At 38.8% G+C, this 27,037-nt stretch overlaps 1 protein-coding gene across 3 annotated transcripts in view; it reads right to left on the minus strand.

Annotated features, from left to right (window-relative positions):
• Nucleotides 1-27,037, minus strand: part of CRACR2A (calcium release activated channel regulator 2A) — a 62,966-nt gene that overhangs the window by 23,664 nt on the left and 12,265 nt on the right. For all 3 annotated transcript variants that reach the window (XM_030041441.2, XM_030041442.2, XM_030041443.2), the window contains exons 3-8: nt 24,351-24,462; nt 17,668-17,836; nt 15,997-16,143; nt 9,498-9,588; nt 6,571-6,666; nt 1,208-1,395 (exon numbers count right to left, since the gene is read on the minus strand). In XM_030041441.2, the coding sequence (XP_029897301.1) occupies nt 1,208-1,395; nt 6,571-6,666; nt 9,498-9,588; nt 15,997-16,143; nt 17,668-17,836; nt 24,351-24,462 (803 nt within the window). The remainder of the gene's footprint in view (nt 1-1,207; nt 1,396-6,570; nt 6,667-9,497; nt 9,589-15,996; nt 16,144-17,667; nt 17,837-24,350; nt 24,463-27,037) is intronic.

Below are 27,037 nucleotides of genomic sequence, written 5' to 3' on the forward strand. Positions count from 1 at the left end.
ACCAGATCATTCCACAGTCTTTGCTCTGGATCTGAAAAGAGAGGCCTCAAAGAGGAAACAAACCACCTTGAGGAGGAGTATTTCTATTGTCTACTTCCAAAACACACATCAAACATGCAAACCTAAAAATAGTGTTCTAAACGCAGTGGCTGTTCTTTAACAATCATTTAGCAACAAAGTTCATTAATTATACACCCAAATTAAATTAGTAATAACTAAGTAGAGTTTGGCACAAAGCTTAACAGAAAAAGAATATGACATTTGATCTAATATTCTGCTCTATCCTGAAATATGCCAAACAGCCACAGCTCTGAGTTATGTAGTTCATTATAGAGTCTGGCAAGGTATGCACCACAGTCTGGCATCCATGTGCTCTCCATTGGCAACAAGAGGGTTTTACAGATCCCTGAGCATTTTCTTAAAACTGTCTTCTGTTAAACGGACTTCAGTGAACATTTCTGCCAATTACAGCTTCAGAGTAATGTAACTCTTGCTTTGTGCAGAAGGCTGGAGCAAGACAGGTAGATTGATCTGTCACTTAAAGGCCATTTCTATCCCTCAAAATATGAATTGTAAATATTTCTTTTTGAAAAATATTTTTTAATTCAGAGTCAGAATCTGAAATCCAAAACATTTGAACTGGAAACACCAAAATGATGGCTCTGGATCGCCATATGGCCTTGTGTGAATTGTGATTTAGCTGCATAAGCTACGTTTTATCTTGCTGGCCAGGCTCCTTGGTCAGAAATGATGTACAAGACTTGCTGTTGATGAAGAAAAGCAGCACATCCTAGCCATCTCATAGCCAGAGTACATTCTGAGAAGCAAGTTTCAGATAGACTTATCTTCGAGGAGGATGGAGCATCATGTGCCACAACTGTAATTTCTGTAAAGAATCCCACTGGTATTTCAAAACTAAGACATAATTTTTAACCAATTAAACTGATTTTTAATTCCAAACACCCTCAACAAATGGGGGGTGGGAGAACACTAACATTTTGAAGAAGTAGCAAAAGATTCTGTAGAAGCCAGATATGCTACAGAAAACAGGCTGAATTACTTGGGGAAAAATGCCTAGAACTGTACTTGGTTTGCTGGTGGTTTCTCCTTATGACACAAACTTAAATCACAGCACTGAATACCCTGAAAAGGAAGCTCACTGGCACACTAAGCAAATGCACTAGAACCACTGCAGCTGGAGACTTACACTTCCTTCTCCTCATGTAGTCTTGACGCCTCCTCCTGAAGCACCTGTAACTGTTGTTGAGCCAGGCTTAGTTCGTGAGATGTTCTCTCCAGGTCTCTCAGCAGCTCCTGGTTAGTCAGCTTCAGCTTGGTGTTCTCTACTTTGGTTTCTTCTTTGCCACTGAGAAGTTCTGTACATTGCTGCTCTAGCTGGGATGCAAGAAAAGAGAACAGAAAGTATTATAACTAACTGGGGCATCTTGGTTTTGAGGCTTTCAATTCAAGTCTTAGAGGTTAGTTGAATAGGAAGCTATTTCTATCAAAGCCAATGTATGAGTAACACACATATGGTACTCTCCCACTGCTCTGTGTACAGACATAATTACGTTACACAAAAACAAAGCCATTCCGCTCTATGATTGAATTTCATCCAGTTCAAAAATGCACCAGGACAAACCACAAAAAAGGTGTTTACAGAGCAGATTAGCAGTAGTTAGTTGATATTCACAACTGCTATTTTAGACAATTTCCCACAATGACAAGACCTACACAGAACAATTCAGAGTTCTGCCTAAAAACTGTTAGATTTAAATCTGGTAGCTGATAAACCTTCCCACCCCCAGTAATATCAACAAGCAGTAACCTCTCTGCCACCTCAGCTAAATCTGCAAAGAAGTGTGAATTAGAGCTTTTTTATGCACTTTTATATTCACCCTCTGAAGTATATACAAAGGAAACATACACCCTCCCTGTGAAATAGATAACAGCAGATGACAGTGGTTTCTAGTATGTGAAGAAGTTCCACCTGTTTCTCCCTGGCTAACCGAGCAAATTAAGATGACAGAGCAAAAGTTAAGTAGACTAAAATTAATCCACTTCATATTAGGGAAGGCACTGCTGACCTGAAGATATAAAAGCTTTTTTTATTTTTTTTTTTTATTTTTTTCAGTATGCATTTTAAGGGATGTAAACTGTACTAGAAGCATTACAATGATACCACTTCAATCTTCCAGATCTGAGACACAGTGGAGGATTTTGTCAGAACTCTCATTTTGCACATCGCAAAAAGCAGAGCTCACTCAACCCAAAATCTCTCCCTATCCAGCTCTGCCAGTCCGTTCAGGCTCCACAACACCGCTGTTGTTCTAGTCTTGGTTTTGAATACAATCTTAAGGCCCAAGTTCAAAACAAAAGCAGAAAATACTTTCTAGCTGGGATTGTGAAAGGTCAGGAAAAAGAGTAGAGCAGGAGCACTTATCTCAGCAGCAGCACCAGCTCAATACACTTGCTGAACTGTAGCCTCCGCAGGCTCACAGCTCATATGGAACACTGACGAGCTGGGCATCAAATTACTGCTGAGCAATGTTGGTTTACATTGACAGATCACTTCAGTTCCTGAGTATTGCTTCCATTCCTTGACAGAATGGAGTTATCTATTCTAGGTAAAAGACCAGATGCTTGAGGTACTAGAAGACAAGACTTTCTTATCTAGAGGAGTGGTTTGGGGAGAAGTAAAAAGTGATCACACAAAGATGAACTTTCAGAAAGCTTAAGAGCAACATATTGCAGGCAGAAATCCCACTCACACAACACTATGGCCACCTGAAAACTTACACAGAGGTTGGCCTGGAAATGTAACTGCAATGGTAGCCACCATCAGCTCCCAGAATCATAGGTACTGATGGTAGAAATACTTGCTACAAATCCTGGTGCTTACTCTTGTGAGAAAAACAATTATGTTGAAACTATGCTCAATAGCAGATGCTCATAATATTTAAACCCCAGGACACAACAAGAGGAGAAAGGGTTATTTCACAGCAATACAGAGCTCCTTCCTCTCACTGTATCTATACAATCCTTTAAGTGATACTGAACACTACTTTTAAAGCATTCATTTAAACAACTCCCAGTACAGTGGAATAACTCATTAGGTGGATGCTCAGCTGGTATAGAACGGCATAGGCTCTACAGGCTCCAGCTGCTTATTGGAGCTGCAGATTGGCTCCCATGGTCATCAAGCAGATGAAAATTGATTGGGAAAGACTCACAGCCCACAGCCATGTTTAAGAAAATCTAGGGAGCAGAAAGAGTTAACCAATTACCACAGGTCACCCAGAGACACAGGAGCCAAGGGTGTATATTCTCTTTTTTTGACAAAAATGGGAGGAAAAACTCAGAAGTTTAGAATCAAGTAAAGAACTGGGATTGTCCAATACAAACAAACTGTAGCTGAGGACAGCTATTACTGTCCCTCAGACACATACATTAAGCACTCTCTATGCATTCCCTTGTTCTTAGCTCAGCAACCTTTCTGTATTTTTTCCTCTTTTTTTTTCCCTACTTATTCCAGGTGCATGTGGAAGAAGAAACATTTATACAGTGTTGTAAGGCTGGCAATTATTTTGTTCTTTATGCCTTTCTTAACAATCCTATGACTTGATTTGGATTTTTTGAGTGCTATTGATCCACGTTCTCATGGATCTCTCACTCAGAATCCCAAGATCATGCTCTTCCATGGCCGTCATCAGCACAGAACCCATCATTTTATGTGAGAAGCCCAGCAACTCTCCCGCATTTTACCTCGTCCACACCTACTTTCTTCCCCTAATAGAAGACTCTGTGCCCTAGATGTTATGCTGGACATCCTCTGTCCTTAGTGCCTCCTTCTGAGACATGCCATCACACATCTCTGGAGGAACACTACTGAGAATACCTTGTGCTTTATCTAAGCCATGTAGAGCAAGCTGACAATTCAAGATCATGGTAGCCAGCAAAAAGGCCTAGCCAAAGGAATCTTGGCCTACAGAAGGCCAGTCAACATGGAATCAGATCAGTATTTCAGTCACGCCAGGCAGAATACCCTCATAAAGGAGAGTCCCTCTGGCTAAGTCAGCAGAAACAACACTGAACTCATCTTGTCTGGAAATTCCCATTCACATTTTTGATAATAACAGGAATAATTAGATCGTATTTAAAAAAAAAAAAAAAAAAGAAAAGAAAAAGGCTTATTAATGAAGTTTGGAAAAAAGCATTTGTATTACTCCCAAGAGGTTCCCTTATATAATCAAGCATGGAAGGTGTAATTAAACCAAGCTACCATTACCATGTGCAAGAATAGATTTAATTATCAAAGCATATTTCCATCCAAAAGGAGGAGGTGAAAGTGACAGAGCACTCTGGATAAGAAAAACATTAGATAGGTGGAAGTGAACCTAGCACACATTAATATCTAGGTGAATGAAGAGTAATACCAGAAAATAAGTGGGGTTAGAGTATCATAAAAACAGATCTGAGGAAAGATGAGAGCCACTCTCAGAGATCTTCATTAGGAATTAGAAAAATATATGTACAAAACACTGTCTCTAACTACACTGAGTTCAGCATTCAAATAAACAGGCTAGGCTGCTATACCAGAAAAAAAATAATCAAATATTGCATATAAGTGACAATGGATACCAATCAGCTGGTTGAATGACAAAAGTTTCAAATGCCATTAATCATCTGAATAGAATTATCTCACTCATCACATCATTAGAAGTAGTGAATGCCATTTGTCCAACATAGCTTCCTTTCCATAAAAATAAAATGGGATAGTTTAATTTTTATGGTAGTATGAAGATCCTGTCCTTCAAAAGCACCCTTGCTGAGACTCATGCAAATTCATAAAGGAGAGGGGAAATGATAAATAATAGAAATTACAAATAAAATACAAAACACAGTAATACTACTAATAATAAACAATGCAATGAATAGAAAAGGAAAACATAAAATTAGATTAAAAAAACAATACTAATAAAAATAACACAGACATTGTTTTATATTCTCCAAGATAGGCAATAGTAGACAATAGGCAATGTAGACCATAATCGTAAGATTAACCTTCCTGAAACTGCTGCCTGTATTACTTGATTACACTGGGCTTAAAATTGAGTGTAAGCCTTTGAATAGCTTCTAAATATTTTAGAGAACCACAGAAAAAGGGGTTTACAGAAATACTGGTTGATAACTAAGTTTTAAACATAGCTTTACAGCAAACAAAACCAAAAAACCCACAATCAAAAAAGGAGAATATTAAAATATAATCATTACAAAATTATGTTAATTTCTTGTATTTTTGCAGTTCACTTCACAATAAAAATGCTTTATTTCTGTGCCCCACAGATATCCTCAAAATACAGATTATTTCATTATAGTGCTGCAATGTGGTAAACAGCCTGCATAAAATCACATCTATTCTGATTCACAGTGGTACTGAACAAAGGTAATTACCATCAGGCAGTTGATTTCAATTATATAATGGCCTTTTAGTTCAGTCCTATATCCTTATCAGCTAAACTTGCATAATTATAATAAGCTAGAGTTTTCTCTCCCCTCTTACTCAAGTACAATCCTACAATTCCCATCAGCTTCAGCAGCACCTGGCTTCATTCCTCAGAAGAGGATCTTAAAAACTACACACAACTAGGAAACTGCCCTCAAACTCCTTTTTCCTCTTCCTTCCCTTCCCCTTTTACTTCTCTCCTACTTCCCAGGAATGGCACTGCTGCCAGGGAAAGGAATTTTACATGTATTTTATATTCATATTCTACAGAGGGAGTTGGTTTCACATCATCCCATTTCAGCCCCTTAAATTCCAGTGCTACTCGCTTTCCTTATCCCTAGTCTTTCATGCATTGACCTTGGAGACACTTTACAGCAAGTTCACACGTGCAGAAATACTCTGCTTCCCGAAGCAGGCCATGCATTTTAAGAAGTAAAACACATCAGGCTTTAATACGGGAACTTGACAAGCTGTTACCATTCAAGACAAGCATGCACTGCTATAAAACAGTTATCACAGAGAGATATATCAGGAGCAGATTGTTCAGGGGGAAGCATTTCAAGTTCATAGCGCTGAATCGTCCAAAATAAGTAAATGAGTAGTTGGTACAAGCTTTGAGCAAAGGTGGACACTGTAAGACCCAAATCACTGTTTCTCTGCTCTTGAGCTGTCTGGGCATTAAGCCAGTTCCTAGCACACTGAAGGCAGTGGAATTCTGCTACATTTTCATAAAATTAACCTAGTACCTGGGGAGAATACCTGCAGCATTTTTTTTCATTTTATCATATAAAAGGAAAACTGCTTTAGAAATAGAGGGTAACATTTTTCCTAAGCACATGCGTAGAAGTCTAGCAGTCATAACGCCACTTCTAAATGCATTCAGGTATCTACACTCATGACACAAAAGCAACAGAGGGTCACAGTCTGGCAGAACCACATCACACCAACTTGCATTTTTGGGACCTAAAATAGTACCTAAAGAAAATCATACAAACAAATAAAAATGATCCTTCAGTTAAAAAATAGATATAAATCAGAGTTAAAAAATAGATGTAAATTAATACCCTTTTCTGTTTTTGAACCAATTGTTCCAGTTCTTGCTCTTTTGACAGGAGCTTGCACTCCAGCTCTTGACTGTAGGACTGAAACCTCTCTGTGTCCTGCAAAATTCAAAGAGGAAATGGATTAACAGAACAGCACAATTGCGTCAGCAGGAGGAGACGTAAGGCATCAGGCTTGAAAATAATAGGAAAGCTTTTCACAGTGAACATAATGAGCTACTGATAGAACTCAGTTTAGGGATGGTATCTCTCATGAATCTAGACTCTGAGCTTCTGTAAACTGGTATAGTCCATCAACTTCAACAACTGCAGCTGCTACAGGATGTGCTGATTGCACATGAGCAGGTATCCAGTCTGCAAAGCAGAAGCAGGTCTTCTGTCTTAGGCATGAGCCTTAGGAGCTTAGCCAACCTAAATCAATGAAGCTAGAATGCATCCTCCCATTTCCAGCTACATATACCCTCATCCTCTTATACACTAGCACTCATGCTCATCGGTTGCAGCAGTGAGCTGTTTCAGAAAGCTAAACAAGCAGAAAAAACTCAGCAAAAAAGTGAATAGCTTTCTGCACATTTGGTTTCCTGAACCAGACAACTGCTGACAAAGACAACTGATAAGAATGCACTGGATGGAACAACCTTGACAAATTTCAATTATTATAGAGCTATACTGTAACTCACATACAAGATATCAGGATTGACATGGGAGATACAGGCTACTGACACACAGCACAGAAACTCAGGTTGAAATAAAAGAAACAATACCTGCTACCTTTAAAATCCATCACTAACAACAATTTGTCACAGATGTCCTGCTGGTATAAGCAAGTGATCTGGGCTTCAGGCTCTGCCATTCACTTAGCAACTATATCAACCTGTCCACTATCTAAGTATCCTGCCATCACTGGGAACTCCCAGTCCTATTTGGCATTACTCCTTCAGACACTCCTCAGCTGAGACAAATTGTCAGACCTCCCCCAAGTAAAATTGGGTTCCAGCAGTTCATATCAGCTGAGAATCTGTCCTATTCCTCTACAACAGGCTTCTACTCTCTAAGGTCGCCAGGAAAATGCCTCTAAACAAAAATAAAAATTCCTGCAAGAGCAGCAGTTCCTACATGCTTTTCCCCTTCAGCAGTACACGTAATCAAATGCACATTAACTGGCTTCTTATGTGGAACAATATATATCCAAGTGAAAAAGACAGACTAACTGCCCCTTTTGTACAACCTTCAGTCAGCAGGGTATTAAGTATCGCAAATAGCTACAATTTGTACTTATTTGCATCTTACCAAGTTCTTTAAATGTATTCTTCAAGAGCTGCTCTTCACTCAAGCCATAATAATTCTCCTTTTATATGGCATCAATGCATCTCTCCAGGCTGTAAAGTCTTTGTGAGACTTTGCATTAGAGAAAGAATTTAACAGTCAGATCTCCGCAAATCCCAAATTAGTCATGCCAAGAAACAAACCTTCCTGAGTGCCTGACAACCATTAGTGTGAATGCTGACTAAACTGTAAATAGCTTCAGTGGGAAGCTTTAATGAAAAAGCTTGAAAGAAATGGCTTTACCTCAAATATAGAACTAATTAGGAGATCCAACAATCATTGCTAATGGAAAAGTCTTTGTTGTTTTAGGATTTTCAATACAACTTCAGTTGTGGGCTATTAAGAGCATATAAACCATTTCTTCCACAACAACTGCTGTCAGGCAAAGTTGCAAATACTTTTTATCCTTCAGCTGATATACAAACTTTATATAAAGGGTTTATCGCATCCACCACTAAAAACTGCTCTCAGCTTGGAATGGAAAAAACTTGACAATTCTAATTCAGGTTCACTACCCTGTGAGGCAAGTGAAAAGACTAATACCTTAGACAGCTGATTAAGGCTCTTTTTGCTCTAACGCACTTTATGTCAGGAAACAAAAAATACTTTATATATGTGGATCACAAAAGGATTTTTTAGATATCATATTTAATTGAGAATGGAGGCAATAATTGATGGATATCCACTAGTTTTGGCAACATTTTGTGTACCATGTGTTGTTTGAAACCATATATTGGTTTCATTTATATGACTGCTTTCAAGACAACAAAAAGGCATGAGCCAGTAGGTCATGATTGGTTTTCCCAGACCACCCAGAGAAGCTGTGGAACCTCAATCATTTGCATACTCAAAACTCAACTGGACAAGTCCCTGAGCAATCTGATCTAGTCTGAAAGTCAGGAGTAGCACAGGTGCCTTCCTACCTAAATGATTCTAAGATGACTCTTTCCTGGAGCATACTGGGAATTCTTGTTAGTGTCCTTGTTTTAGGAGAAAAAACAGGACAGAAAAATCCAAAGAAAAGACTATGAAAGCCGTAGAGGAGATTTAAAGGAGACTTCATAAAAATTCATTGTCAGGTGTCCTGGAAGCACCATGGCAGTGACAAAAGAATCTGACCTATGTTTATTTTGCAAATAGCTGTGGTAGTTTCAGAAATTACCATCGCTTGATTTATCTCTTGTTGTTCTTCAGTGAGAACTTATCCCCTCCCCAAAAGCAGAGACTGCAGAACTCAACAGGATTAGTGTCGCTCTCAACAACCTCAAAGAGCATTTTTCCTCATTGTGACCAGAAGTTGGACCTATAGCAGCATTGATAATACAATGAGGCTGTAGTTCCATTGACTTTCAACTTTCAGTTGACAGCTGCTACTGTGTGCCAACCACTGAGCACAGGACATCAATGCTCTTCCCATCCAAAAAGTCACTTAGTTTGAAGCTGCAGAGCCTGGATCAGTACAAAAGTAGCAGCGAGGTAAATGATGTTTTTTCTTATTCTGTTGTGAAACACATTTTGTGGCTTTCATTTCACATGCAGAATGAGTATAAAAGCACTGGAAGTGGGAGCAGAATCCATGCCCACAATAACAGAGACACACTCACTTTCAAAAGAAACTGCTCTTTCTCCTTCTTGATTTGCTGTTCCATTTCCTCATAGAGATGTTGGATTTCTTCATCATAAGCAGCAATTTTCCTAATAAGAGATAAAAGCATACTGAGTGGGTCTTTGTAGCAGTACTTCAAGACATGGCTCATTATGAGCTAAACCCCACATTTCTGCCTTAACACAAAACTCCAGAGAATGTTCTAGGGTTAAGAAAATAGGAATTTTTGTGCAGGAAAGGTCACAGATTTTATTTTTTTCTCATGAAAGGCAAGCTTCAACAGCTCAAAGGCTAATAAAGCTACACATCTGACATTTCCATATAAAGCAGCTGTTCATTATACAGTTTTAATGACTAGTAAATCTTAGGTTTAAGGAACAGAGCTTCCTAGTGACAATGCTAAGAATTCCAGAGCCTAAGTTTGCCAGTTAGAAGTATTTTCACTGCAGCTTCATGGTTTTTCACTCTGGAACTGCACTGTTCACCATTCAAGAGCATTGAATGAGGTACTTCAATCATGTCTAAGACGGTTTCAGCTAGAACAGACTTCTTGAAAGTCCTTCTTGAAAGCTGCCTTACTGCTTTTCTAACAGCTTTGCTGAAACAAATTTGAAAAGCCCAGCTGAGGAACAGAAATAAATATGCTGTGCACAACTGTATCTGACAGTAGGAAAAAAGAAGGACCTACAAAGCTCACTTTTTTCAACAGAATATTGCAATTAATACCCCTGCAGTTTGATACATGAAGGATTACATTGAGCAGATGCTTTGGTTTGGGCAGAAAAAAATTAACTGTTGAAAGGGAATAAGACAGCTGCTTTGTTCTGCTACTATTCTATTCTATTTTCATTAATCCAGAAACTGAAAAGCAAAAATCACTTCACATCAAACTCAGGGGACATCCTAGAAAGATTTTTAACAGAGATTAATAGGGTCTTTATAAGACACTACTGTACGTTCCCCCACATTCCTCTTTCTAGAGCTGTTCCTTGAGCAATCTGCAGAATGCATCTGTTACAAATAAAGTACATCATCTCCTAGGGCATTCACATCAGTAAGAGCAAGACAAGGAATATACAGTAGAAAAAAACCCCGTTAATATTGTAACCTGGGTATCTACTATTTTTTTTTTGTACCAAATACTCTACATATTCCATGTTTTCACTTATTAAAGGCCTGATTCTCTTCTCAGAGCCAAGCAAATTGGAAAGAAACTTAAAAAAATTTACCTAAGCTAAGAAAAGTGAGAAATATCAGAAACAAGTCTTTCTCTCCCCCTTTCAAACATCAGAACACTTGACATTGCCAGCGTGCATTTTCAAGCTCATGTAAAAAATGAGGTGGGGGAAGACATTTTCTCAGGCTTTACAGCAGCAATAAACTAATATCAAGCTACACCAATTTGAGTAAAATGATTGCTGTCACTTATATTTTTGTAAACTCTGATTAGGTGAGAAAAGCAGCCCAGAGAAGGGCGTTTTCATGTGACTGCAATGCTTCAAATGGAGAGTGCCAGAAAATCCAGAAGCCCTTTTTGCTGACTTAATGCCCCTTACAGTGTAAAGTCAGGTCATGTTCTGGTCTCAAATTTTATTTTCTTAACACTAAGAAAATGCTTCATAACAAATTAGCACTCAATAGAATTAAATGACACAAATTCATAATGAATTAACAATTATTTAGAAAGCTATGGCAGAGATGCTAAGATCATATTTAAAAACACTGTATTCACGCAGTATAATGTCACTTTGATCAGGGCTAGATTGACTACGTACTGAAAAACCCCGTAACTTTGCACAGGCAGAACACACTGCACAGCAGTCAGTGTTTCCATGGGAATCATAAAGATTTTCTTTGCTTCTGTGTGACAGGGAGAATAACTTTAGTCCTCTATTATTAAGCTGCTGATTTAGATGTTTCTTTCCTCTTATGTGTTTGGAAGTAAAAGATATGGCAGCACCATCAAGACTTCATCCAGGAGGTACCTCTGGATTTAGGAATCTTTTTAGCTGGTCCGGCACATAAGCACATGCCATTTCTGCAGGCTGAATACTCCCCAAGCATTTCATTCACGGCTTACCATTCTTAACTCTGATCAAATTAAACAGAAAGATAAAATAATACCCTGTTATAAGCAAAAGTGTAACACAATTATAAGTAATGTAACCAACAAGCAGCAGAAAAAATAATCCAATACAATTAGCTGGCAAATAATCCCCACATGCAGTCAGGGGAAAATAATTAAAGCCATAAGGGCATATCATTGTTACGTGAAAAATGCAAAATGTTTTAATTAAAATCTCTATTCCCCAGGATCATACCATCCAGTTTTACTCCATGCGTAATTGTATAATTTCAGCAATATTTGATAACGTGATCCTTCTCTTTCCAGTAAAGCTGTGGAATAAACAGAGATGGAGACGGAAGGGAGACGGTGCTGTTGTTGAGCACATTAACCAAAATGGAATGTAATGTGAGTTCGCTAAGTTCAGATGATGAGCTCACGATCAACACACTCACAAGGGTTTAATTTCTGCCCCTTCATGTAGCTGCAATGTGAATTGTTTGGGTTTCACAATTGCTGTTCATGCAGTTTGTTGTAATGGCCCTTCTTTCCCCTTAAAAAAATAGTGATTTGCGCACAATCTCCTGAGATGCTGATTCTCCTGTTCTTTCACCAAAGGTGGACTCTGACACTGTCCGATGCTAAGCCCAATGAGAAGTCAGTTCATCCTTCCCTTCCCGTTCACCCTTACTTTATCCTTTCTGTTTAAAACTCTGTTGTTTGAAACACAGTCCACCTTTTTACTAGGTTTGTCTTTCAAATGCAAAGCACAGCAGCAGATAGAGCTAATGGCAGCTGAAGATTTTAATCTGCTGTTAGAAGAAAAAGGTTTCCTTCTCATCTGTTTTAAGCTTACTTCCTATTAGTCTTAAATGCCCCTTGGTTCTACTGCTAGGGATTTGAAGAACAACAGTTCCTCATTCAGCCTAGTCAGTGGTCTCATGGCTTTGTAACAGTTCATGGTATCCCACTCCAGCCTTTACCTCCTCACTCAAGAGATCCTACCTTTTAAAAATAGCTCGGTCAGAATAGCTGTTCCATTCTCTGTACCTTTCTTCATTCCACTACAGTCTTCTTGTGTTGCAGAGACCAGAACTTCCCTCAGTACTCAAGAAGTGGGTGCACCAAGATTCTATATAGTGGCAAAAACATGCTTTGTCATGCTCTCAGTACCCTTCCTGATCATGCATAGCATTCTACTGGGGTTTTTTGGCTACCATTGCATCCTGAACTGATGATTTCAGGAAGCTCTCTGCAATGACCCCAAGGGCTTTCTCCGGAGTTGTAACTGTCCATTCCAAGTTCAGCATCACATAAGCATGACTTAAATTATTTTATCTTCCTTACATTTATCTACAATGAAGTTCATCTACTGCTTTTTTCCCCACTCAATACACTACCCTATTATTTAAAAAACATCACTGCCAAATTTAAAAAGCCATCTAATTTTAAATTAGCACTTAAATTAAATACAAATACCAGAAAATCAAGGATAACTAACTTATCCTGGCAAACAAAAATCATATCCACTGTGTAGATGCCAAAAGCAAAATGGATGAATGTATGGAGCTACTAGTCCACACTTCCAGTGCACAGCTTAACTATTGCTGATTCCAGCACCAGACCAAATACATGTACAATATTTGGTTTGATACATTACCGCAGTAAAAGTCTCTCACTTTTGTTTAAATAAAAGGAAATAAAGAAGTAAATTAGTATTCTTAAAAGGAGAGGGTTTAAGCCTCGTATCTTCATCATGCCTTAAAATCTACAAATATAGGCAACAGCTCATCATCAATTCCTTTATGATGACAAAGACCAGTAAGGAGAACACCACCAGTTCTGGGATAAAAATGTGGCCGTTTGCTCTGTTTTCCTTAAAGTGTATTCAGTTCTGTGTAAAAACTCATCAGCAGTATTTTGGCTGTTGTTCTACTGAACCAGAATTACAGATCACCTAAAAGGAGAAACACGCCCATGGTTATATTGGCACAGAATATATCTGATGCACTGATAGACCTCTTCTCTGAGTGTATCAGGAATATATTTGATATCTTGTTAGGAATCTTTGTTGAAACTCTTTAACTAAGGGATCACAGTGGTAGGTTTTAAGTTTCTTCTCCAACAATTGTCTTAACTACTTAATATAAAACTGAGGGGAGGTTAATATCTGACAAAAATCAGAGTGGGTCAGTTTACCCGAAATGCTAAAGCAGGCCTTTAATGCTAGAAAAAATTACGGTCTGTTACTAAGTAATAAAAACAGTCACACACTAAGTGTGCACGGTGCATAATTTACATGTTCAGAGGACAAAAATACTAGTACCTGTAAGATGGTCAGCAGTAGACAGTACAATATGCAAATGTCTTCTTTGAGAGTATTTAAAAGTTACCAACATTTTTCCGTGGAAAATACCTTACTTGGCATATAGAAGGTTTCTTTAATACAGGATTCAGGTTCATGAATGAAAATATGCATGTGTGAAAGCTCCAGAACAAAAGACAAAACACAGGTATAGAAAACATGCATGTGTGAAAGCTCCAGAAGAAAAAGACAAAAAACAGGTATAGAAGAATGGCATGGGTTGACAGCATAGATTTGGCAGGGCGTAAAGATCTCAGCACATGCACATGAAGGTTCTGAGGGCATCCAGGTCAGAAAAAAAGAAACAACTTAAGACAAAAGCACAGCCTACATCCAATAAAGGGGAAAAAAGGCTGAGAGTAGACTGCATTATTGCCTAATGACTCACAGAGGTGAGTCAGGAAGGAAAGATGAAAGATCACATTCATTCTCAGCTTTCAAAGGGTACTATTGTCACCAATCAAGAAGAACCCAGGAGACATAAGACCTCAATAACCAACATCCCTTATCTTCTGTGACCCCACAGTAAATCCTGGCCAGTCTATGTGGACACATGCATCTTAGTGCGAATAAGTATGTGAGTATAAAAAAAAAAATTCACCCCTCTATATGGTCTGTCTTGAGCTTTGCTGTTATTTGTACATGGTTTACAATAAAAGAGGTTATTCACCCCCACTGTTACCAAAGACAGTATTACTCCTCTGATAGTTCTGAATCCTTCCAGCTCTACATTATAAACAAAACAACAAACTATGTGCTGAAATTAGAGGTGTTATCAGGAGCAACAGAAATGAGCTAAAACCTGGTTTTGCTACAAAGGCATAAAAATCCAATGCATTTTTAAGGTGGAGATTTCAGGTCAGTCAGAAAAGTCAGGTAATGCTAATGTACTCCCTGTGCACCTCTGTGCTGATCACAGCTATTAAACGAATTTATTCATTCAGTTCCCAAAAACCACTGACAAGAGTATGACAAAAAGAAACAAAACCCACAAACCCCTCATCACACATGGTTGTTAATAATCTCTAGTCTAAAAGAGACAGCATAACTATCTCTATGCTGTTTCCAACTGACTAGCTGTCTGAAGGCTAAAACCACACTTGTAGACTTAGATGAAAATGCTGCTATCAATATAAACCAATTGTCTTTAATAACCATATGTTTTTAAGTTTTTTCTTTCTTCAGAAGCCTTGTCACATTCTCAGAATAGCCAGGAGAGTGCTGAACAAATGAAGTAAATGTTCAACAATATATTTGCCTTTATTATTTAATCTGTAAGAATCTGAAATTCAGAAGTGACACTTTATAATAAAAATACAGGGGAACTTCAACCGTAAGCATCATTTTGCATTCTATTTAGATTTAGCATCAAAATTTTTTCCCCTCTAGATAGCTACATATTAAAGGATGATCTATTAATTTTTAGTTCTTATATATTTGTTTTTATATATGCACTTTATATATTTGTTTATATATATACACACATATTATATATGTTTTTATATATTAAACCAATATATATTGTTTACCATATTTCATATATTTGTTTTAGATATATATATTTGTTAACTTTCATTTTCACTGGTATCAGTGTTTTGTGCTGCTTTAACATCTTAAACCTCTCATTTCTCTGGCCAGTTAATCCAGATTTATAGCTTTTCTGCATGCAATGTTTGCAAAGCACACAGACAATTTACCAGATTTACTGGTAAATCTGACTGTCCTCTGGAATCAAATTGATTAACTAGAAGTGAATTGCTTAATATTGTCTTAGAACTGCAATGCAATAATAAACATCTGCAAAAGAATTTCAGTCAACAAAATCTGTTAACTGGAAGAGAAAAGCTAATTTCAGCCAGTTCTGCATTATAAATAATTTTACTGGTACTCTTTATGACTAATAAAATATTAGTCATAAAATATTATAATAAAATTTTATGTTATGGGAACTCTTGTGATTATAGTCCTTAGTTCTTCACTGAAATACCTTGTTTATTTCAAAGGTTCCAACAGTAGGTAAGATAGTTGTAAAACTACACAAACAGTCCAACAAAGAGAAGTACTAACTTTTTCAGAGCGCATTCCAACTCGTTCTTTTCATTATCTGCTTCTTGGAGCTGGGAAAAAATTCTGACCAGGAACTCTTCAAAATTGGAAAGTAAATGAGGTTCGTCTTTTCTCAGCTGCAACCAAAGTTGCTTCACATCACTCTCACTGAAAGAAGAGATCATAAAGGATTCATTAAGAGAGAACATTCTCAGGCTGCAATAAATGTTCACAGCATCCTAGTGGATGGAGACTTCAGGGCATCGCTAGTCAGAACACAAAGCTTATTAAAAACAAGGGCTACTTAAGCAGTGCCAGATTTGAAAAGGATGAGGTGGGTGGGAAATGATGGAAATTGCATTTATTCAAAAAAATGCATCATAAAGTTTGGCCATGCATGACTGCAGAGAATCACTGCAACTGCTTGTTTAGTGGGTGTCTTGCCAGACAATTAATCTGAACAGGAATGGATAAGAAAGGAGACAGATGAGATACACTATATGTACCATCCTGTCACTTCTATTAGAAGTAAAGAAGTTCCCATGAATCTGGGTGGGGTGGGGCAGTGGGACAGCTAATCAAAAACACTTCCTCATGAGAAACAAATGAGACTTGGTCTCCTAAGTTACTTAGACAAGTTAAATTGCATTTGTACTGTCTTTTTTCATTTTCAACCCATTTTAACTCCACAGTGGGACTGCTACAAAAATCAGAACATGACATCTTGAAAATTTTGATGTAAAGGTTTACCAGGAGAATGTTTTGTTTCCAAATCTGTTCAGCAGATACTGAAAAAAGATGTTCTACTGTGAATGATAAAGGGTTTTTTAATACTTTGCCAAAATTCTCCTGAACAACTTTTGTTTGTTTCTTCCTGATCCATGTGCATTTTGAGTCTGAACCTAGCCAGCAGAGTGCTATATTTAAAGGACAAAACAAGGATAAGGATAGAAAAAGTGGGTGACAAAAATCTCTTCATAATGAAAGCCTTTCAGGATGACTGACAATCAACTCTTTCCTGTAACAGGCAGTCAGGTGAAAAGAAGCACTGATGAGCACTTTTATTTCATGGTAAGGATCACTGATGCATTTCTTAAACATTCCTACTCTCTGTACAGATTCTCTCCCATTTTTGCCCCGTGCTTTTTTTGATCTATAACTTTCATTGTGATTGACCAATGAATGTCAGGCCAACACACAAGAAGCTCTTAGAGCAGTTTTTGCAGTAGCATTATCAGAGCAATCACAACATACAATTATGCATAAAGGGGAGAAAAAGCAGAAAAAGGGGAGAAAATGCTCTTTCTTATGGTTAACTGGTACACTTTAAACACAGCCCTTGCCAAAAAAGCAGTCACCATGCACTGTTTGACTGAAAATCAGTGGCATCTGTGGATATAATTATCTATGTTCAAAACCCATGGTGCATCAGTGGGTTAATGGTACATTAACAGCTTTCATATGGCACAAGCACATGTTTCATATGCCTGCAGTAACATAGCTTTGCTCTTGGAAATTTTGGTTGAATGGCATTTTATCATCTCTGACAACCAAGAAAATTAATTTTTAAAGAATCACTGTGTTACTGAGCAGCCTTGGTTCTTGTCATTCACCTTGGATTCCATTAAAATCAAACCCAGAGCTGAATCATAAAAGATTATACAATCTATTACTATTGCTGTGAAGACTCACTCATCCAAAACTTTTTTGGCGCCAAGCCGATCCATCAGATTTGAGAACTGGAATTCTTCATCCTCATCATCACTCATGGTCTCTCTGCATTTAAGTGGGCAGGCTGTTTCACCTTCTGATTGCTGCATCATCTCATTATTCAAAGCAATCTGCCCCAAAAGAAACTGGCCTAAGAATTAGAAATTACACACATTAGCATTTTCAGAACTTACTATAAGAAGCAGTGTCATTGAAGAGCAACATACTAAAGATCAAATTTTGCAGTAAATATAATTTGTGAGGTAAACACCTACGGTTCTTTACAAGAAAAGGGAGTATAATGAAACAACAAAAGGACGAGGCACGGCAAGAGGATCCCTGAGTTCTATGCCTGACTTTGTCCCCAGTCTAATGTCTAACCTTCAGTAAATCACTCACCTCAAAATTCACAAACATACTGAAAAAATTCAGACCTCCATGAACAAAGGACAAAACTGCAGCAACAAGCACTTTACAAATGTTGTGGCCTTATTCCTCGATATGCTTAAACAGAGTTAGAAATCTAAAATAACCACAGCATTGGTACTGATAAAATGTACCTCCTATTTTAACATTCCTTTCAGTGCATGACCAAAGGCACACCTCAAATTCCTGTATAAACTGCATATAGAAAGCTACACTTTATTAACACTTATTTCCCTCCGTTTGACTCACATGCATTTTAATTCCTCTAAACCTGACCCCTACAGCAGTTTCTTCCATCTATTTGGGTTATTTCTATTAATAACAGAAAGACTGGATCACAGAGAGGTGATGGGATGGCTCCCATGACTGGAGTGTTGCAATGGAGGTGTTGCCTCAAGTCTTCAAAAGACTGATTAACAATTAAGAAGGCAGTGATAGTTTAAAGAAAAAAAAACTAAAAGATGAGAAGTGTGGTATGTTTGCTATTCAAGGACTGTTTAGATTATGTGTACTCAAGGTAAAGTTTATCTAGTTTTAAGATTCTGCTTACAATAGAGGATGCTTGAAGAGTCACAGACTTCCTAATTAAGGACATACATCCTCTTTCCGCATTCAGAAGGGGTATTCTTCCCCAAACGACTACCGAAGGAAGACCGCCAGAGACCACCGCACAGGCATAGAAGACTCTGGGATGATTGCTCAAGAGAACAAGAGGTCATCCTTGCTCAACATAATGAATATGCAATAGTTAGGCGGAACATATGCATTAGATAGGCATGGTGTTTTAACTGTAGTGTGTAAGTATGGATTGAAAACCGCAGTAGGTGTGCTTGATTTGTGGAAATCTTCCACCTTGCACCCTGCGCAGAATAAAGCAATGTCTCCTCTCTAAACATACTTTGTGTGTTTCAGGAGTTACTTTCTGATCAGGTAACAGAAGGATACAGGCTCTTTAGAAAGGACAGGAATGGAGGACGAGGAGGGGGAGTTGCCCTTTATGTGAGAGAGCAGCTGGAATGCATGGGGCTCTATGTGAGGACAGAAAAGGAGCTGATGGAGAGCTTATGGGTTAGGATTAAAGAGAGAACAGGCAAAGGGCACAGTATAGTGGGTGTCTGCTACAGGCAACCTGACCAGAAGAACAAGTGGATGAGGCCTTGTACAGACAGAAAGGAACAGCCCCACGTTCGCAGGCCCTGGTCCTCATGGGGAACTTCAACCACCCTGATATCTGTTGGAGGGACAATACAGCAGGACATAAGCAAACCAGGAGGTTCCTGGAGTTCATTGATGATAACTTCCCCCTCCAAGGGACAGAAGAGCCAATGGAGAGGTGCTCTGCTGGACCTTATACCCACCAACAAGTAAGGTCTTGTTGGGAATGTGAAAGTCAAAAGAAAGCCTTGGCTGCATTAACCTTGAGATGATAAGAGTTCAGGATCTGGAGGGCAGGGAGGAGGGTGAAAAGCAAGCTCGCAACCCTGGACTTCAGGAGAGCAGACTTTGGCCTCTTCAAAGATCTGCTTGGAAGAGTCCCTTGGGATAAGGCCCTAGAGGGAAGAGGGGCCCAAGAAAGCTGGTTAATATTTAAGGATCACCTCCTCCAAGTTCAAGAGAGCTCCATCCCAATGAATAAGAAGCCAGGCAAAAATGCCAAGAGGCCTGCATGGATGAACAAGGAGCTCCTGGCCAAACTCAAACACAAAAAGAAAGCACACAGAGGGCGGAAGCAAGGACTGGTAACCTGGGAGGGACACAGAAACATTGTCTGGGCATGCAGCGATGAAGTTAGGAAAGCTAAACGCCAAACAGAATTGCACCTGGACAAGGATGTTAAAAAAAAAAAAAAAAAAAAAAGGCTTCTCTAAGTACTTAGGAGACAAAAGGAAGACTAGGGAAAATGTGTCCCTCAGCCTGATGAGTGACTTGGATACACAGGACATGGAAAAGGCAAAAGTACTGAATGCCTGCTTTGCCTCAGTCTTTACTAGCAAGACTGGCCTTCAGGAATCCCAAGTCCCAGAGATCAGAGACAAAGGCTGGAGCAAAGAAGATGTACACTTGGTGAAAGAGGATCAATCAGGTCAGGGAATACTTAAGTAAATTGGACATATATAAGTCTGTGGGCCCTGATGGGAGGCACCCAGGAGCGCTGAGGGAGGTGGCAGATGTCACTGTGAGGCCACTCTTGATAATCTTAGATTGATCATGGTGACTGGGAGAAGTGCCTGAAGACTGGAGGAAAACAAATGTCACTCCAATCTTCAAGAAGGGCAAGAAAGAGGACCCAGGGAATCACAGGCTAGTCAGCCTAACCTTGATCCCTGGGAAGGTGGTAGAGCACCTAATCCTGGAAACCATTTCCAGACACGTTAAGGATGAGAAAATCATCAGGAGTAGTCAGCACGGATTCACCAAGGGGAAGTCATGCTTGACCAAACTGATAAACTTCTATGATGAAATGACTGGCCTGGTAGATGAGGGGAGAGCTGTGGATATTGTCTACCTGGACTTGAGTAAGGCCTCCAACGAGATCCTTATAGAGAAGCTGTTGATGTACAGGCTGGATGAGCATTCAGTGAGGTGGACTGAAAAGTGGCTGAATGGCTGGGCTCAGAGGGTGGTGATCAGTAGTGCAAAGTCTAGTTGGAGGCCGGTGACTAGCATGTACCCCAGGGATCAATACTGGATCCAGTCCGATTTAACATCTTCATTAATGATGTGGATGATGGGGCAGAGTGCACCCTCAGCAAGTTTGCAGATGACACCAAACCAGGAGGAGTGGCTGATACACCAGAAGGTTGTGCGGCCATCCAGAGGGACCTCAACAGTCTGGAGAAATGGGCTGACAGGAATCTCATGAAGTTCAACAAGGCGAAGTGCAAAGTCCTGCACCTGGGCAGGAACAACCCCATGCACTAGTACGTGCTGGGAGCCACCCGGCTGGAAAGCAGCTTGGCAGAAAAGGAGCTGGGTATCCTGGTGGCCACCAGGTTGAACAGGACCCAGCAATGTGCCCTTGCTGCAAAGAAGGCTGACGGTATCCTCAGCTGCATTAGACGGAGTATTGGCAGCAAGTTGAGGAAAGTGATCTTTCCCCTTTATTCAGCACTGGGGAAGCCACGCCTGGAGTTCTGTGTCCACTTCTGGGCTTCCCAGTACAAGAGAGACATGGACATACTGGAGAGGGTCCAACAAAGGGCCAAGAAGATGATTAAGGGACTGGAGTATCTCTCATATGAGGAAAGGCTGAGAGAGCTGGGAAAGTTTAGCCTAGAGACGAGAAGGCTCAGGGATACAATCAATGTATATAAATACCTGAAGGGAGAGTGCAAAGAGGACGGAGCCAGGCTCTTTTCTGTGCTGGTGCCCAGTGACAGGACAAGAGGCAATGGGCACAGACAGAAACACAGGAGGTTCCATCTGAACATCAGGAAACACTTTTTTTTACTGTGAGGATGACTGAGCACTGGCACAGGTTGCCCAGGGAGGTTGCAAAGTCTCCCTCCTTGGAGATACTCAAAAGCCACCTGGACGTAGCCCTGAGCAACTGGCCTGAGGTGTCCCTCTTGAGCAGGGGGGTTGGACCAGATCACCTCCAGAGGTCCCTTCCAACCTCAACCATTTTGTGATGCTGACATTCCTGGCTATTGACACCCCATCATAGTCATGAAAGACTTTAAGTAAAGTCATGAGACTTTCTCAACAATTTTTCATCGGCCAACAACGCATGATGTTACCTTGTATTTGCTCTAGTAAGTGCCGAGAACACTACAGAAGAACTGATTATAAGAAATAACCATGGATTGACAAATGAGTTGATTCAGTTTAAATTAAACATGAGGCTAAGCAAGAATAGGTATTACTGAAGTCAACTGGTCTGAAGGGTTCAAGTAAATTAACAAACAGGTGAAGCTTGAAACTATCTTAGAATCAAAAGTGCAAAACTATCTGAACTCGTATCTCAAAGTGGGAAGGTGTGGAGGGGACACGTATGCAGAAAAGATCTGACTGTATCTGATCTGGCTTCAGATCTGACTGTATCAATATTGACCTCAAAAAAGAGGTAAGCTGAGGTCCTACAATGAATACAATGACCAAAAAAAAGAAAGCTACAACTTGGAGATAAAAAGGATATATATACAGACAAGACACCCAAAAACATTGTGACCTGCAAAAAATACTAAACCAAACAGCTACAAGGCTTTTTAGCTACATCCATAAAAAGAAACAAAGAAAGAAGTACAGTAGCTGTACAGTGAGGATGCAGAAGTGAAATTGCCACGTGAACAATCAAAGCACTTGTGCTCAGTTGGTGAAGACCAGATACATTCCATCAAATTCTAAATGTGCCAGCTATTATATTTGAACATTTGCAAGTCAGAATTTTTAAAGAATCTAGGCAAAAGGGGTATTGTGATTTTCTGCAGAGGATCTTTGGTTATATTCTAAATTCTAGTACAGAGGTTACCATCGACCCAAGGAAACAGAAATACTGGTGTGGTTTTGTGGTTTTATGAACTCTATCTTGCATTTTTTCCTCATAGCACCCAGCAGAGTATGTTGATAACAGAGACAATAGATTATGTTGCAAAAAGAGGTTACAGTAAATTTCAGATTTGCTACCGTTTAGAAATATGAACAGGATTCTCCCATGCTAACTGGTGCAGTACAAGTTTTATCCAGACACTACTCTGCTTTCTCCATTCTCTAGTTTTCTAAAGCAGCCTTTATCTTGTATAGCTTCTGCTTCTACTAGGAATGCCAACATCATCACCAAATGTACATAGCCAAATGTATGATTACATAGCCTGGATCCGTAGAAAATACCTGTCAATCCTGTGTAGCAGGTTAAAACGTAGCATGCTTTACACCGTCTATCCTTATGTTTTATGTGAATCCTACACATAGGTGCCATAGAAGGCAGTACCCTGTCTGTGGCAGTCTGTGTAGCCTGCTGTGCCCATGTCCTTTGTGTGTCTATGTGTGTGCATGTGTGGGTGTCTCTGGGATAGACGTTTAATTTCACTACCAGTTGAACCTGCAAACAGGAAAGCAGCGGCCACATCCATCTGGGTCTCTGGACTGGGCTTCAGCAGCTGGGCAGGAGGAATTCCCAGGCTCTGGAGCTGCTGGAGATGACAGTCACTTACAACCTCCCTTAACACAAAATTTTGGTTTTGTAGGGACTACTTATGAAAATAATCTTCATTTAACTAAGAAACATGTATAATTTACTTATGAAAAGTAAAGTTATAATACATTATTTCATTTTTCAATAATGGCAATTTGCAGATTAAAGCACACTCTTTATTAAGATACTTGATCTAGCTCTAAAATGGGAGAGGTGGGACATGAGAGAATTAAAATTTCAAATGATTGACGATTTGCAAACAAAAATGAAGGTCCTATTTGCTGGGCCTATACATAGTGTTTAAATGGAGATTTAACATTACAATTCACACAGAGAAGAGATTCCGTTTTCTAGAGAAAATGCTTAAACCTGATGCTTATAGTCAGCAGAGCTAAAATTTAACTACAAAATTGATTCTGCGTAAACAACCAAACACAGCCTCACTAACATTGTCATCTTATCTGGAACCTCATGGTTGGGAAGAAAACAACGCTTTCACAAACACAGAGAACATGAAAGTAAGAGCGCAAAGCAGGCAGTTACAAAGAACTTATCAGCTCCCATCATGCAGTAATAATAACTGCCTCATCCTGTTTTGTTTTGAAATGAAGTAACATCACTTGAAGAATTAATTTGTTGTAGAAAACATTCCCACACCTATAATGATAGTGGTTATTAACACATTTTCAACATTGTGTTACATTAATCTTAGAGATAATCTTAATTATCTCTCAGGTCTTATGACCTGTTACAAAATAAAACACAAGATTTTTTTTCCCCTCAAGGGAAATTTTCCAAAATTTGTTCATAGATGTACTCCACGGCTTAAAACGGGTGTAATTCAGATGGTTACGTCATATGTCTCATATTGTGCCATGGCTTGCCATCGTACACAGGAGAGAAAGACCCTGGAGCCCTTTATCTATTTATAGACATAATTTGACCACTTCTTCATCTGTGACATATATCTGCTATATCTAGGGAATAGTCTGGCTCCCTGTGTGCATCGTTAAGTGTACTGTTAAGACAAAATGCTGCTTTATTGATGTGGAGAGTATAGAATATGAATAAAGCTCTATACAGGAGACATGCTTTCCAAACTCACTGAAGCCTGTGGTGAACTCTTTTGGGGTAAGTGAGCCGTTGCCATCAGCATCCAATGTAACAAAAACTTTTTCAAGCTCTTCCAGGCTAAGAGGTAACTCAGGATGCAGTCTCTGGAATGACAAAACATACAGCAACTTTACCCACTACTACAGAATGAAAGGAAGACTACATCCTACAGAACATCCTAATACAGAAGGATAGGTCCTTTTGTTTACCAGAGTGCAAATTCAAATACATCACAGAGTAAAACAACATCAGCTGAGGGAGATTTGCTTTTCTGACCTCATTATTTGCCTTCATGAATCCTTTATGACAAAGCAGTGAGAACAATCTCCTTGTGACACAGATTCCAATCACACAGGGAAGAGGTATAACTTGAGGTGGAGTCTCAGCATCCTGGTGAAATGGCCTGATTATATTGGTTAAATGCCTTATCATGCAGCTGGACAAACTTAGCAGCAGAACTGTATGCCTAGTTCCTTCCATGTCATGAGATCAAGCAAGAGAGTGCATGGTCCAAGGAGCAAACCTGCTGCTCCTGTAATGAGTTAAATGTAGTTCATGACTGTCTACTTCTGAAATGCAGTATGCTTACACCAAAAAAGACAAAACTTCATGAAACCAGCTCCACAAAATCACTTATTTTTTCCTGAGAATCTAAAGACAGGCATAAAAGAAAAAAAAAAAATTTTCTTTAAATCTGGCCCTGATGGTTTTACTGTAATTCTTTTACTCTGCTAAATAAAGACAGAGGTCAAATAGCTAAGAGCAAGATCTGAGCCCAATTCTGCCACACACATTAAAACAAAACATTTTGCAACACTAATTCTCGTTATTCATGATAACCTCAAGGCCCAAAGTGCAAAGCTGTGGTTTCACGTCTCAGGTAGAATTTGCTTTCTTGCAATATCAGAAAACCTCTTGTTTGTTTGAAAGTTGAGCACATTTGATATTTTGAAATGGAATGAAAAATTCCAAACAACCAGTATTAACATAATCTCAAAATAAGCAGCATTATATCATCAGGGAGGACTAAACCTTTAATATAATTACTATATCATAGACACATCAGAAAACTTTGTTCACAAGATCTGTTCCACTGAAGTTAATTGGATTTTAGATACTCGGTGTTTTTTAGATACTCAGCACTCCCTGTTAAAAATCACGCCTCATATCACATGACTAAAGATTAAAAAGCTTAACGTTAGCATCTTGTATTTGAAGCAATGGTTCATTAATGGTAAGTAGTACTGAACTAACAGCAGGATGCAAAAGTGATCAACGCTTGGTACCTTTTAAGGAAAAAAACTGATTTACTTTATTGATTTATATCCTTGCTACAGGGAGTGAACATCATGAAAAGTGCAAAGTCAACTATACTGATTTCAAACTCACATTTGCAAAACAGGGATTCTAGTTAACTAGTCATTCTAATCAAGCATAATGAATAACTGTAAGAGTATGTGTCTCAGGTACAGTTGTTCAGCATAAAACACCATTATTTCATATATTAATAAAATAATGGGTACCAAATCCATTAGAAAACACTGCAGATTACTGTCACTGGTGTCCACATAAATCTCTATTAATTCACTACTGAATTACAAGGGAGATGAGACAATGAGAAAGCTATCACTGGCTTCAAAGAATCAGGGTTTCTGAATCACTGGAATTAATGTAAAAGACTTCCATTCATAATTTTTATTCACTGTCACTAAATTACTGTACAGTCAAATGGAGGAGATGGGTCTCACACCAGTTTTTTTGTCAATGGAACTGCATTGATTTCAGCTGAATTACTCTTGATTTCCTACAGTGTTGAGTGGAATAAGGATAATCCAGTATCTTCAAAAGGTCTGTATTTGTAATATAAAGAAACATCTCCTCAAGTGTTCTGAGCACCCTTATTTCTGTATTTAAATAGACACTTAGATACATACTGACATTGTCAAATATGGTAAACAAATACTCATGGTGAAATAGAAGAAATGTACTTTATCTGTTCTTTGCAACCCTTTTGCTACTGCATTTTTTGCAACATTTGTTTTAGAACCTGAAGTATAAATTTATCAGCACTCTAAGCATAAAACCTAGAATAAGAGAGAAATAAATGTTTTTACGTTCGTTGCAAAAACAGATATTAAAACCTTTTATATACACATACATACATATACATATATGGGTCTTCCACTAGGTGAAAATATATGCCATTCACTTTTTGGAAAGACAATAAAACTATAATCCATTAAATTCTCTATGGGTCTGGATTTACCAAAATTACCACTAACAACATATTTGTTTGCGTTCAGTTACTTCAATCAGATAATGTATATTGGTAAAGCCTGCAGCAGAGCAAGCATCTGCACTCCCATCTTTTTTCAACTTCGCAGAATTAGCACGGGTCATCACAACACTCACCAACACACAACTGCGCAGAAAGTTCTTGAGTTAGTAACCTGAGCAGTTTACTATGAGGTTTTTGCTTTTCCAACGTAGGTAGTTAAGTGTTTTGCTTGCATTTTCCTATGTACAGACATATCTTTGTTTCTGAGAATAGGGAAGGTTTCTAAATTTTGTATTAGATGCCTCCGTTGGTAGTTTGCACTGCATTTATTTTGCTACTGCTTCCCAATTCTATTTCATCCGTAATTACTGAAGTTCAAATGGATTAACACAATGAAATTA

The sequence above is a fragment of the Aquila chrysaetos genome, chromosome 17, assembly GCF_900496995.4.
Source record: "Aquila chrysaetos chrysaetos chromosome 17, bAquChr1.4, whole genome shotgun sequence".
In the NCBI taxonomy this organism is placed as follows: Eukaryota; Metazoa; Chordata; class Aves; order Accipitriformes; family Accipitridae; genus Aquila; species Aquila chrysaetos.